Source organism: Anopheles arabiensis, chromosome 2, assembly GCF_016920715.1.
Source record: "Anopheles arabiensis isolate DONGOLA chromosome 2, AaraD3, whole genome shotgun sequence".
Classification (NCBI taxonomy): Eukaryota; Metazoa; Arthropoda; class Insecta; order Diptera; family Culicidae; genus Anopheles; species Anopheles arabiensis.
The window spans coordinates 90,490,068-90,504,996 of record NC_053517.1 but is presented as its reverse complement, the minus strand read 5'-3'; the positions used below and the strand labels follow the sequence as shown (position 1 = coordinate 90,504,996).

Genomic DNA, 14,929 nt, shown 5'->3' with positions numbered 1-14,929 from the left:
CAGAGTCCGAAAGAGTATGAAAGAGCTGAGTTAAAACTTTGTTTGATAATGAAGTCATCGTGCAACCGGCGTAAAAGATTGTAGTAGCTCAAACATCATTCCTCGATCATTTTTAATATTGCACTCTTTAATATTGTCTTTAAATTCGTTTCTCATGTACCCATTTTTTCGCTGTAAGAGCATTCAGCGCATCCTCATCACAACAACACACCTTTACTGACCAATAGATCATTCAAACTCCTGCCCCTAGCCAACACACGCAAACCACCAAATCAATTGGACCACCCGTTAATGTGATTAAGTTTTCAATGGACTGAGCCTTGATTAAGCGCACATCAATCACTTGCACGCCGGCCTCCCCCAGGGCAATACGTAACCAACCCACCTGAAGCTCATGCGGACAGCTCATGGCAATTGCAGCTCGATAGCTTGCTCGTGATACCACGAAAAATCCGCACGACGCTATTTGTTGTTACAGTGCACACACAGTGACACAAACACACACATACACACACACACACACACACACACAACGATACAAAACCCTCCGGGGATGAGGTACCCGATAAGACGCCCTCCACCCGACTGATAACGATTATTGGATGAGGAGCTCATCGTCACTCTAATTTGTAATGGGGCAGCTTCAGCCCGATTGTAGCCTGAAGGTGCTGATTGAATTAACATACGACGCGAGGTAACCAATGGTCCAGATAAGCAGATAGCACACAGCGTGTGACTCGGCTCCCCAATCTTGACAGTAAGCCCCACAGTGGCGGTGATTGGGTGATTCCATGACTTAACTACCTGGCCTCGATACAATTGAACCCGTTGCTAATTAAACCATCGATTTACATACCCTCACCCGTATCCGCCTGAGTGTATGTGAAGAAAAAGGGGTTTCATTTTTAATGCAGATTAGATTAGAAGCCACAACTCCACATTCATTCCGATCAACTCAGACGATCGATCGATTGGTTCGATGAAGCAATATACAGCACGTAACACTATGCTGAAATATTTGTCTGCCGCGGAGCGGACAAATATTTGCTGAACTGATAGTCCACATATCGAAGGTAAAACCATCCAAACTCATCGGCCGGTGTTGATCCATCGCCCCATGGAACGGCAATAGACAACCCCACACGATCAATCAGACCGATGACGTTGGTGGCTGGGGATTGGGACCGTATTTCAGAAGATTATACAAACACAAAAAAACTCGTTGTTATTTTTTCTAGATGAACAAGCTGCCCAAGAACAGCTTACCTTGCGCAGCGCTTCCTACTGTCCAATGATAAAGAGACGCCCCGGGCTGCTTCTTATCGATGACAACTTCTTGTAATAGCTGTTAAATGCCTACTTTCCATTCCCAGCTTCACCCATCATTGCATCTTCGCAAAGGTTGTCAGAGACTCTATCTATATTACATCTTCCTCCTCGTCCGAGAGCAGTGGAAAAGAATTGTCCAATCGTTCCTACCGTCTTTACAGTGCTTGCTAAATCACTCTCCACCAAGGCCCTTTTTGCCACCACTCATGAAAGGGCCGTTTCAGACCGTTTCTACACTGGCCGAGCACGGTCCCCTTCTTTTCCACACAGGTTAATGGGAAATTATTTGAAAGACCGGAACCCCTTTCCAGCGAAGGATTTTTCATCGTCAAAGGAAACGGCTATGGTATGGGCATCACCTTCACTACGTTGCGGGTACGTTTGGGGATTTCGATGACGTGACATGGCCTTATGCTTTATGATGTGATTGCTCATTTGGAAAAATGGTACGGATGGCTGTGACGGTTGCAGCACCTTCGGATGGTGCTATTGATTAGGTTGGTTTTGGTGTAGTTGGAAAGAATCCCGCAATCGATGGAATTCCTGCTGCAGGGAATCGACGCTTTATCAGGATCGAAAAGTTTCAAACAAAAACTTCAGTTGTATCTAGCAGGCAGATATTAAAGCGAGATGATTTATTTATGTGCTGAGCCAGTCACCCTTTCATAAATTATGCTAGGTTCCTTCAAACTGGAATTTAAGAACTCTTAAGATATTTAGTACATGAAGGTCTTTATTTGGTCTTGTGCTTTATATTGAACAACAGCTATTTGAAGTTAAGCTTTTATCTTATTTCTACAGTAAAAAGCATAACTCGAGTAACCTAGTAGATGTATTTTGTTTATAATCAAAGTAAATATGACTTAAAATATTCGACACTACTCCGTTCAGGTTTTCCAATTCTATTTCTCCTCATACGCTTTTGATTGTTTCATAAATACATTGACAAAACCATCGGAGCAAATTTTAATTGACAGCTTGCAGAACCATCCCCCGGTCAAATCTTTAAACTTATAGATCTTGAAAATTTTTAATAGCACATTGCCATTCTGTCTAAACTTTCCCCATTAAGAAAGCGTTTGGAGCGTTTGAAGTTTCCGTGCAGTGCTGCCCCAAACACCCCTGTCGCATCTGCTTTGCACGGGCAAGTGGCAACTATTTTTAATGGATCTTCGGTGCCAATTAGTCCGGATTGCTTTTCTGTATCGAGACATTTGCAAGACGTTCTCGAAGCACATAGAGGTATGGCAAAACTTTACGCTGCACAAAAGAAATCCCTCGTCGGATGGTAAGAGACCAGCTCTAGCAGAACATACTTTGTAACAATTTTCTTAACTACTGCCACTACTACATGCTACTTAAAACCATTCCCGCGCCACCTGCACGACCAACGGTACGCTAACAGTGAACGTAAGGCCGGGAGAAATAAGGCTATCGTTCGGACGATCCTGTCGTCCCGGCCGGCTATCATCAAGCTCAGTAGCATCAGCATCATCACCACAGTGATCATTTTCGGTGTAATTTTAATTGAGACAAATACCGTCCATATATCACGCGTTGGTGAGAATTACGCTCGCTACATCTCTCCCACCACTGAATGGTCGGGAATTTGTAACTCCTCCGAAGGAAAAGTTTATCGGAAACATTCACGCACTAGACGGCATGGGCGAGTTTCTTGCAACAATTTTCCCACCCGTAAAGATCCTTTAAAACTTGCACCTAGCGCAGGCGAAGCTTATTTTGTTCGTAATGTTTTCTGCCTATTTCTACCAGAAGACAGCGGGAGCACCTGTCTTTCAGCGTGGTACGACTTTTCGTGTAGATGAAGCTGTTTGTACCAACCATTATCAACGGCTTTCACGCAGTTTTTGCCTTCTATTTGGACCACGTGTCGGTATCAATGGATGGTCGGTTTTTGAATGGATGGGAGTTATTCCCACCCATAAAGTGTGTTTTTAGTTGAAGGTGTATTTGCTTCCATTTTTGGACAGTTTAATGATGTGGTCTTAGCAAAAGGGAAAGATATCGTATACAATGGCCTATGGGCTACCGAATGACTAAGATCTACTTTTTATTTTAGTTTGTTGGACAGTTAGCGCATAGAGTATGCATAGCTATGAGTTTTTTTAAGTTGTTTATTTTAAACAACGTTACATTCAAAGAAAATCTTTGATATAAAAAAGCGATATTAGCTGTACGTTAGTAATTTATTTGGAGAATTTCTTCGTGAGATTTTGATTTTGAGTTTTCGGGATACTATGCTCTTCATTTTATTTCATTTGGCTGTTGAGTTTGTATTACTCGAACAAATATCCTAATTATTACCTTCTCACGATTTAGAGACTGGTGTTGACTTAAGATTTTGGGATATATCATGTTCAGTTCAAAATTGTTAAGCAAACCTTATTCAAAACACACAAAAACTCAATATTCATTCTTCATGTTTAAATAGGACTATTTCAAGCTTTTACTTTCCTCACAATCCCTTGCGAAGCTTCAGTTACTTCCAGGTTGATACATTTTATACCATCCATAAAAGCGCTGAACTAAATATCTAATTCTCAGCTGTATAGTTTCCGCCTGTGCTCTGGAAAAGTTGTATCTTCCGATCGTGCTTGCTTTTAACAAGCTACCCGTTACTCGTGCCACCGTTTTTCTCGATTCATTAGATGAGATCCCTGGGCGTAGGTCACATGGCTCAGTTGCAGTGGCACTGAAGAACCTCAACCGAGCGGCAACCGTCTGGCACATTAAAGAAGAAATGAAAATTTACAATGTCATTATATGCGCTGATATAAAACTTTGATTGTAAATAATTAAATTTTATCCTGCTCTGAATTAGATCGCAACCGTACCACCGAGGCCACTGAGAACGGCGTTGCTTGCAGGAGCCGGAGCGTGAGGATGGTTTCTCATACCGCCCAGGAGTTCGGAAGGTAGTAAAGACGGTGTAGGTGCTGTGGTTGAAAAGACCTTTATCCTTTTTGCAAAGCGGTTTGTGCCTATGGCATGGTATGACACAGCATCGGGCAGGTGCTTGTAAGTAGTTTTGGTCGTGCATTGAATTTCTTCGTAGAAAGTGTGGTAATTTTTCGCTGGAGCAACGATAACGCAACTATTTGGTGCATGGGTTTTTTTAATTACATGGTAATAAGAAACCCAAAAAATAGCGTTAAAGTTCTTCAACTTGATTATCTGATTGTGAGAGACCCTCATATAAACAATAATTTGATGTTAATATTTTCATAATTAGATGCATTGATTCAGTTTTCATTATTAAAACAAATTAAAAAAAAAAACAATTGTAGTACCACATAACATTCGTTAATATCTTTATAAATATTGTTTGGATTTAGCAGATGTAAAATAACAATGGTATTAGTTATTTACTCCAGGATAAAAGAATATCAATCACTGTAAATATTATTCCATGAACTGTTCATAACAAATTAACATTCATGTAAAAGTTAACCATGTAGTTTGTATTTTTACCAAAAAAATATACAAGCACAGAACGCATTAATAGCATAGCAGCCACTACAAACATCGACAAAAAAGCACATTAAAAATATGTACTTGCTTGGATCACCCGAGCAAGCAAAATACATGTCAAACCTTTATAAAGAAACGAAACATAGGAACCAGGAATTCTATGTTCTGCCGAAGGGCTCAACTTTGAATGCGAGATAAAAAAAAGGCGGTTTATCAAACCAAGGACACCCACTACTGCCAGATCCTCCGAAGATATTGCGAATAACAGCTTAGCCAAGAAAGCGAACGAAGTCAACCAATTGGGGAGCTGGCAGAGTGAGACAATCGGGATAGCGCCAAGTCTGAGCGGTTCCACCGGAAGAACGCAGCGTATTATCCACGTTGCATTACATGGGGCATGCTGCTGGGATGCTGCTGAGTCCAAAATCTCTCTTCCGTGAACGTAGCTGAGAGGGAGAGCGCATTCGCGAGACCTTCTCAGGAAAGAAAAAATAAAAAAAAAGTGTGTAAACAGAAAGGAAAGTCCTGATAAGTTGAACCAAGAAAGTACTCCAGTACACTCGCTAAAGAATGCCTTCAAAGTCAATATTTTTAGATTACTTTCCATATAAATAACAATAACTAGTTCTGAAAGCAGATTAAACATCATAATATTTATAAAGAGGGATATAATGTCCATATTTCATGCTTATAATTGTATTTTTCTCTAACAAGTCCTGTGCTTATAACAGTTGCCGACGACCCCTGCAGTGGATAACGAAACGTATGCATGAATGCACCAAGTTCACTCACGCACACTGGCATAGCGCGTTAAACACGCCCACTTTTTCGCTGAGCACATGCGTCAAAACAATATCGCTGTGTGCGTGAGTTCCGCCAAGAAATGCATGTGCCAGCGATGTGCAGTAGAAATGTGCAAATATGCCGTATTATTAAGAACGAATTAACGGGCAAAAGGGAGTAATGAGATGAAGCAAGAAAGGAGTTTACAGCAGGTAAGAATCGTATACATAAATTGGTATATTAGATACTAAAACTGATCTTTTTACAATGACAGCTCACGTTCAAATAGAGTGAAAAAGATAATAAAATAACACTTCATATCATTTTGCCAAATTCAATAGAATCGAGTAAAATCTATTGAATCATTGCATTATGTTCTATATTCGACCAAACAAACGTAATTTTTCAAAAACCAGTTGTGCTAGCTATTACACATTTTTATCACCAACATGGCGCCTGTATTGTTAACAATTTTACAATAACAAATGGCACCGATTATCCTTGCGATTGGAGATCTGCATCCGAAGCGGCATTCAAATTTTTGTCGTGAATTCTCGGTAAAGCGTGCCAACATTTGTCCTTGTCTACTGCACCGTCTGTCTCGCTCCTGACGACATGTCAAATTGTAGACAGCCACGAAGATATGCGAACTCACTAAACCGGCTTCGTGAGATTACATTCCGTAAATACAGTGACAAACGGAAGAAAATTACCTTGAAGAAAATATAGCTATCAAATGAATTCCATTTATTACCACCAAATTTAATCGCCAAAATTTATTTAAGTGTTTTATCTCAATGAACTTCATCAGTTTAGTATCAATGCTTTGTTTTGAATTGCGACATTTTAGTCTATTTTCATTAGGAAAGACATTTTATCGGCTTCTACTACTTTTTTATAGTGATTTATTTTTTTTGAATAACAAATAAGACAAATTATTGTGCTATTTTGAGGCGCGTTTTTGGTATACTTCTTACAAAGAAGTTTAACAATCTCACGTTTAATCATAGTTTTGTGAGCAGCATCAACAACTGTCCAGCACTGTTTTTAATCCAACGAAGCCAGTTCGGTTTTGCTGCATCGTGTTCCCTCGCTTGCCGGGCCTGCGCAAGAACGGGCACACACTATGCCGACACAGCGGGCCGACTCACTCACTCCAGCACGTTCTAGCGAGCCCTGCATGCGTGAAATCTTCCGGATCCGGCAACACCGTGCGGGTTGAGCGTACTTTTTTTTAGTCCCTTGTTTTTCCCGGACCAGAGTGGGTCGTTGCGCGATTCTGCTCCGTGTATTCTGTCGTCGCACGACTCGGTCAACGGTGCAAGCACGCACGATGCGTGCATAAAATTTGAATGTGAACGTTCACGAATCCGTAGGGTCGGTTTTTTGAAATTGTGATCGAAATAATAGTGATTTGCTAGTTTTGTGCGTGAATGTACGAGAAGCATACAGTTGAGCGGGTAAAAGCGGTGCATGAGCAATCACGATCAATCAAGCAATAATAAGATAAGGAAAATGGACGAAGATTTTTGATACAAGTGCTGTTACAAAGTGCTACCGCTGGAGGATCACCGTGCTCGAACAAAGTGTCAATTTTGATAGTGTGATCCAAGATCTTGCGATCGTAAAACTAACTTCCATTTTGATCATCCCTAGAGCGAAAGGTGCACCGGGGGGTGACGATTGCATTCCACCCCCTACCGGTACAGTGAGAGCGAGTGAGTGAGTGTGTGAGTGGGAAATCGAACCGATATAAGGGTTCCCGACACGATACGGAAAGAAGCTGATCCGATTGTCGGAAAGGCGCGCAAATCGGTAGCTTCCGGAACGGGGTGGCCCGATTATGTGAAAGTCTCCCCCTCAACAGGCTCTCCATATCCTTCCCCAGTCGTTCTATCGAAAGGTCCCCCTACCCCCTCACCCTCCCGGACACGAGCAAGGAATCGGGAAGCTCACCTCTTCATCGGTTCGGCACAGTCGCCTCGGTTAGCATTTAATCCTTAGCCGTCGAGTCGAACGCAACGCGCAACCGAAGTCGGTCGTGGGAGGTTTTGAGTCAGCGTGTGCCAGGCGATAAGTTTTCCACCATCGACAATGTTACGGACCACCTGTGCCCAGGTGTGATGAATTTTGGGGAAGTTTTCGAGAATTTTAAACCAGTGCCTGCCAAGCGGGATACAGGGCACGGTGTGTGCAGTGTGAATAAACAGTGTGAGTGGAGTCCGTGAGTGGAAACAGTGCATTGTGGAGTTGTTAAGATCAGCGGTCAGTATCGGTAGTTTCTAATCTGTGTGATGACATTGGTGGTTGAGGCAAGAAAGCAGCAGCCTGGAAAACATTGACTAAGCCCCGACTCTACGATCGAGGGTCAGTGCAGTGTGAGTGTGATCAGTGGCAGCAGAACACGGCAACACCGTCAAGGCTCAGCAAACGGCGTGGTGCATGTTGTTTAGCATGGATTTTCAGAGTGCAATGGAAACCTTCGCTGAAGCTTGGGTCGCCGCCAGCACTGGAGAACAGGTGAGTTGCGGCGTGGTTAATTAGGGGAAGACACCTAAAACCGGAACCGGCTGGGAGGCTCAAGGACGAGGTGATCCTTTTTTTCATTCTTCCATCTCACCGGTGTACCTGTACAAGGTCTTTCCAAGAGTGCACACAAACATTAGCTCAATTGAATGGGACAGAAAAGCTAACATCGAAAGATCATCCCATTTTGGGTAGGTGACCTTATGTTCGGATGGTAATGAGGCTTCGGAGTACTTGACTTTTAGCAGCTTCTAAGCTTGGGTCGGTGAGCAAAATGCAAGATCCTTAGTTGCTTATCTTTTAATCTTGTTAATCCTGGACTTCGGCCGTGATCTTTTCCTCTGTGTGTGTGTGTCAAGTGTCGGCGGTGGGATAAGCTGCAATTTTATGCATAAGTGGTACGGTAAAACAATGGGATATTTGGTGCTGTACGGAGGATTAGGGAAGTCAGTAGGAAAACATGACACTTGGAGCTGGATTGAAACTTTGACTTCTGGAATGTGAACCTAAATAGACACATCCAAGATCGCCTTTGTTTGTTATCGCTTCGTCATGACAGCAGATGACGTTTTTTTGGCTCTTGTTTTTTGGAGAATTGAACGTTTATCACCCAAAGCAAAAATTCAGTCATCGCTTCAACAACAAACTTTCGGGAACCTCCAAGCATGATCCCATGCCAATTCGGCTTAATCTGCAGAGGTTTGAGTTGTGATAAAGAAGAAAAAAACAAAACAAAACCCCGAACCAAACTCAAACCAGCCCGTCCAGATCAGATTAGCACTTCCGCTCTTGAGAACTACCGCAAAGACCATTTGAGACCCGTCCTCACTCGCACTCACCCCCAGTGCCCGGCGCCTACAACGGACCAATGCTGCCCGTTATCAAGCGCAACTTTCTCCTACCCGCTATCGGATTCACGTTCGGAAGCGCTATGCTAAGGATATGTATGTGACCCCGGCAGTGAGTGTAGTGTGTAGTGATAGTGGTTGGCACCAGACGTCGTTTTGGCGGGGACCCTTGCTATCGGCGAACCCGCGCGCGCGCCAATGCTTTCGAGGGCATTATTCATCGGATGCGTCTCGTCTGTCGGAAGCGTCCTCCTATGACTGACCTTCGTATGCTGGCCTTAGTATGGAGTGCGATAAACTATACATACGAGACAAAACAACGAAACGAACGTTTCCAGAATGGCATTGTCAGGGTTGATGATTCAACGAGTGTAGTCTGACACTAGTTCTACGAAAATTGAAACTTGATTGCAAGCTTACCCTTGTGGCGGTGCCTCGGTTTGCATCACCACTGGGGAAGAAATCTTCCTCATTAGCTAACAATCGATTAATTGTCATAAATCGAATTAATGCTTCCGTCTTTCCCTAATCCCAGTGGACTCCCTAGGCCAACTGAAGATCTCAGCACGGTTGGCAGGTCAGCTTGAGCTGCAGAGATACATAAAAATAGGGAAGTAATCCGTAAGTCGGCCAAGAACGTTTGGGAATGTTTTAATCCAGTTTTATTCCCGCATTGCAAGCGATGTGGCTGCGTGTGGAGTGAACTTTGTGTTTGCACCGATGATCTTGCAAAGGGCCAAGCCAAGCTAGCCACGGGGTGGCTGGAAGTGAGAGCAACTCCAACAAATAAAAAAAAAAACGCCGGCAGCATTCGTTCGACCAGACAAAGACGCTCGGATTATAATCCGTCTTTCGGGGCTCGAATCATCCCCGTTTTCGTAACGGAACGCACGGATGTCCGGAGCTGGATAAACGGGGACGGATTTTTCGACGTCACCGCCAGCCGGAAGAAGCTACCGGCGGGTCGATCGTGGTTCGATCGTGCGTGTCGCGTTAATCGAGATTAATGAACCTTCCACCAATAACCCGGGCAGAAGACTTAAGACGATGATTTATGGGGCACAGCGCAGAGCAGAGCAGAGTCCCGGACGAGCTCGATCCTTGTTCGTGTCGGTGATGTGAAACGCAAACAATTTTTGCGTCCTGTGTATGTACACACCGCTCCGGGTCAGGACACTTTTGTTAAGCAGGAAGGTCCTGCCTTTTGGGCTTAGTTGCGGTGTTTGTTATTCCGTCTCTAATTCGTCCCAATTCCTTTCTCCGATGCCTGCTTATCGTGCCTCATACCTCCGCAGGATATGGGTTTCCATTCCAAGGGGTTCCCGAAACGCTATGTTTACACTGATCGTTTTTATCTTGCTGCCATATCCCTGCAGCCTTCGATCCTTGCCGACCGAAGTCGGCGGCAGGGAAACCCGGACGAACAAGGTGGCAAAGGACGACACCTTTTTCGGATAGAGGGCACGTAACGAATTACGATTTTATTGCACCCGAAAATGAAATGGAACAAAGCACAAAACATAACACCACTCGTTCGCTCACTCGTTCCTGCGTTAAGGAATTGTTTTTATCGCTCCGTACGTTTTGCAAGGACTTTCGTTTCGCACCTTTTTTCGGGTTTGTCTTTGTTTTGCATGGATTGCTGTAGCGCTCACCGTTGCAGGCACATCTTAAAGGATCCTGATTGCTCCTAATCCAAAGCAGGCATGATGCTGTGCGAACGGTTGTGAATGCAGTTCTATCTGTTGCGGAGCCATATAAGACATCCTGTTCGGGGAGGTGCATCGCGTTTTGGGATGCGCCCGTCATCTTTAACTCTCACTCCCTCTGTTTTTATGCCGTTTTTCCCCATTCACACTTACCATCGAGAAAGATGTGTAAATATAGCTCTTCTGCTTTTGTGTTTCTAACCCGTTGTCCTGTTGTAAAAATGAGGTTGCTGTTTTTTTCTACTCTTCCCAAAAACTAAAGACATAAAGGGGTTTTATTTTCATTATTTCCATCTTCCATTTAGCAGCACATTCGCTATTCAACTGCAAACCGGCAGTAGAGGTAAATCTCCCGCAAGGTTCAGTGCACTTTCTATTGATCGTATCGTGTAGATAGGATACGATGGTTTGAAAAATGATCTTCTAATTGATGCTGAAATTATGTATTTTGTAGAGATTTTTGTGACCTGTTTTGAACCTCATTGAATTATATAGGCGAAAGAGTGTTTGAAAATGAAAAAAAAGATTAACTGCTGAACTTTTGTGTAGTAATGTTAAACTTAATTTTGTTTAGTATTTAGATGTGATGATTTTAATTTTCTAAAATATTGAATACTCTATTAGCACGCTTTTTATTAGCTATCACAGGTTTAATTAACAATGCTCAGTAATATATACAAAAAACCAGTGAAATGTTTTAATTTTACTCTATGAAATAAACAGGTTGATTTTCATTTGCTTGGTTTACACCCAGTTTTCTCTTAATATTGTTTCAACGGAAATGGTTTAATAGACGCATATTGTTTACTATGTTTTTTGATATACACTATTTAAAATTAGCAAAAAGTTTAAACAAAATACAAGAAAATGTGTTGGACATAATCCATTTAGAACCTTTTCCGTTGATCCTTAACCTTGATATCATAAGAGCATTACATCCCATAATCCTGCTTGCTAATCGTTGGAAGATTATGTCCTATCGATATCATGTCACCTCGCCCAGCGACACATATCACACACGTTATACGGTACCCCATCCTAAACAAAAACCAATAAATTCAACGTTGGCAGGGAAAATGCCCCAAGAACGTGACATCAATTACCCCACAATGTGCGCCACAGCGTATCCAGCGGGAAACAGGGAAAGTGAAAGTCTGGGCAGCGGATAGCAGATTTGTAGTAAATAAAAACGCACTTACTAACATCGTTGACCCGCATTAGCATGTCACACGCGTGTAGGGAGGCGACCGGAGGAAGGCTAAAGGTCGCACCGTGAGGTTACCGCGTGCGTGATGTAATCCGTTTCTCCTCCTCCTCTCAAGCGCGCGAGGGAAAACACTCCAAATCAGTGTGGCACCTCCAAAGCGCAATGCAAGCTGATCCTTCTTTTATTTTCCCAACCCCGCGGCCACAAATCTTAAGAGGATCGCTCACGGTGGTGCTGCGCTAAACAGCGGGCCACTTGATCCTTACCCGCACCAGCACCGCCACCACCACGTCACGTCGAATTGATTTACGTGACCAGCGCGCGTATCAATTTTCATTCTGTTGTCAGTGAAGAAAAACGGTCCCAAAAACACACACATACCTACTACTACCAGCTAGTTTTATTTTTCCTCTAGTGTCAAGCTCTTTGGTTTTGCCAGAATGAACGATTTCTGCCTTCCTGCTTCTCGCGCGTTTGTGGTTGATTCTTGGCCAAGCTGGGCTAGAATTACGAAAACCTCGGGCGCTGACTCATTTCTCACTCATCTGACTCGCACTAATCCGGCCGGCCGGCTCGTTGCTTGCCGCGCTCGGTAAGTTCGACTGACCCCGGGATTAAGATCGTAAAATTGCGCGCCTCCCCGCGTCCTACGTGGCCCGATGGTTAATCACTTTTGATATTTTTATGTGGCATTTAACATTCGTTTGCACCCTGTTGCACAGCGCGGACAAATCGGAATGCAATCAATTGTCGGGATGGTCGTTTATATATTCTTTCTCTTTAGACACTCTCACTCTCTCTTTTTCACTGCTCTGGGGTAGCTGTTCGAAAGAAAGAATAAACACACACACACACACACACATCTCCCCACAGCCGATGCTTGCCCAGATAAGCCGACTGGCTGAGGGGGTTTAGCTAGTAGCAGAATTCTCCACAAGCTGATTGTGAGACAATGCGGTAGAGAGGCAACAGGGAGAGCGTTGGGTTTTGCAAGATGAAGTGTGATGTATTTTTCACACGTAAATCGTTGCCTCGGTGGCTTAACTCCGTCCGCCCCAGACAGCGGCACTCGAGTGCGCGAACGTGCGCGCCTTTAATCTTCCACCTAATCCTTTTCCTCGCGCCGACGGATCAGCTCACACACTGTTACATCGCCTTCGAGAGACTCAGCTCACCTTGGTAGTGTGTCCAGCTCTACAGTTTGACTGTGCCAGTGTATGTGTATATGTGTGTGTGTACAGGCGGCTTAACTGTCAAGAGATTTGATCTGCACGGTACGGATTGTTGGCGCGCATTAAGCGACTCCGGTGCGGTCTCCGTTCTTAGCACACTGGCCGATTCGTGGCCATCTGGTACGCTCTGACCTCCGCCCGAAAGGGTGGACCACTGGTGGACCTAAAACCACCGCATCAAGGGCACAGAAAACAAAAGCTCGGCCCCAAGCCAACTGGCCAACAGTGCAAATTGGCATATGAAGAGCGTTTTTGCTCGTGTGCCGTGCTTTGTCTGCTGTTTCTTGCAAATCGCGTATGATTTAGAGAGCAAATCATTGCATCAAAAGATTACTGGACGTATTTACGGCTGCTTCCAAACATGTTTCCTCCAGCAACAAATGCTTGGAACGGTTTTTTTTCTGTTTTAAACCAAGATTGAAATGCATTTTTTTGTATCAACAAGAAAATATAATTCTTCAACGCTTCACCCACGACACGGTAGCCACAAGCGGACGTAAAGATAGCGAGTAAATCTGGCCTGCCGGTGGGTTATGGTGTGGTGGCGGTTTTTTTTTTATAATCCTTCACACACTCACTGGCAAGCTTGCTGGACCACCACCAGTCCACCGGAACGGGTCGGGTGGTTTGGGATTGGAAGCTTGCCGCGTCGAGGTGAAGATTATTGAATATCTTATTCATTGCCGTTGAAGGAACCGGAACATATGGACACGGTTTGTGACTGTTTGTCGATCCCTCCCCCCGCCACTCGAGAATAAAACACAAGATCCCCTCACATACACACACACACTTACATACGTCTACATGTGTGATAAATTATGCAAAGCAAAAGCAAATGGGGTTCTTGATTTGCTGCCCCCACAACGCCGTAATGAGAAAGGGCGCGCGCGCGCGCTTGGCCACCTCTCCCTGTACACCTTGGGCGGCCTTGGGACCCATCTTCTTCGCACCTGAAGCTGGTAGTGGTGGTTTGCCGGTGAGGTGAAAAATTAAACCCGGCTGCCGGCTGTGTCGGCTGTGTACTCACATGCGCTGTAATTACAACGCCCAAGCCAATGAGCGGGGGGCCGCTTTAATGATGAATGAAATGCATACAGCGATTAGAGGTGCAATCCCGTCCCTGCACAGTGCGAAGAGTAGTAAATTTATGCACCGATTTGGCCTGTACTCGCCACTATGAAATGGCACATGTTTTCTTATGTGTGTGTGTGTGTGTGTGTGTGGTGCTGCCATTATAAGAAGAGAGTGGTGGTAAGGTTTTAGAATTATTGTATTATTAAATTAGCTTGTGCGAGCGTTCCAGTTTGATGTTGAAAAAATGTCACTTGCTTCCAGGCCGTGGCTTACACTTTACACGCACAAATCACAACTATTCACAAATTCCCAAGGACGGTACGAGACATGCCGGTAGCGATACGCCTTGCCGGCTCAAAAGTCTACTGCCGGCACTGACACTGTTTATTTCAATCGGCCAAAGTTATAGCTCACTCACTGAAAATAAATATAATCCCCGGATTAAGGCATCGAGGTGGCGTGGCGGTTCAGTTCGAGCGGTACGCCGCGTTCCGTTTCGCTTCTTCCCGCACGACGGGGCCACCGTTTGAGGTTGGAATGTTTCTTAGACCCCCTGCCTCCCTCCGCCGCCTATTGAGGTTTACTATATGAAGACGCCTTTCGACTCCAGAAGGTCCTGTCCTGCCCTGTCTCTTTTTGAGGAAGTGTAAAGCAGAATAAAAACATTAAAGTAAGCAAACGTAACTTCAAATCCTCCCCTGCGCACGATAGCGCTCATCGGTTTAGCTT

At 44.2% G+C, this 14,929-nt stretch overlaps 1 protein-coding gene across 1 annotated transcript in view; it reads left to right on the top strand.

Moving 5' to 3' along the window:
- The first annotated feature begins 6,860 nt into the window (after positions 1-6,860).
- Positions 6,861-14,929, top strand: part of LOC120894563 — a 95,231-nt gene continuing 87,162 nt past the window's right edge. Inside the window, exon 1 of the mRNA XM_040297223.1 lies at positions 6,861-8,124. Coding sequence (XP_040153157.1) covers positions 8,047-8,124 — 78 coding nt within the window. The 5' untranslated portion in view covers positions 6,861-8,046. The remainder of the gene's footprint in view (positions 8,125-14,929) is intronic.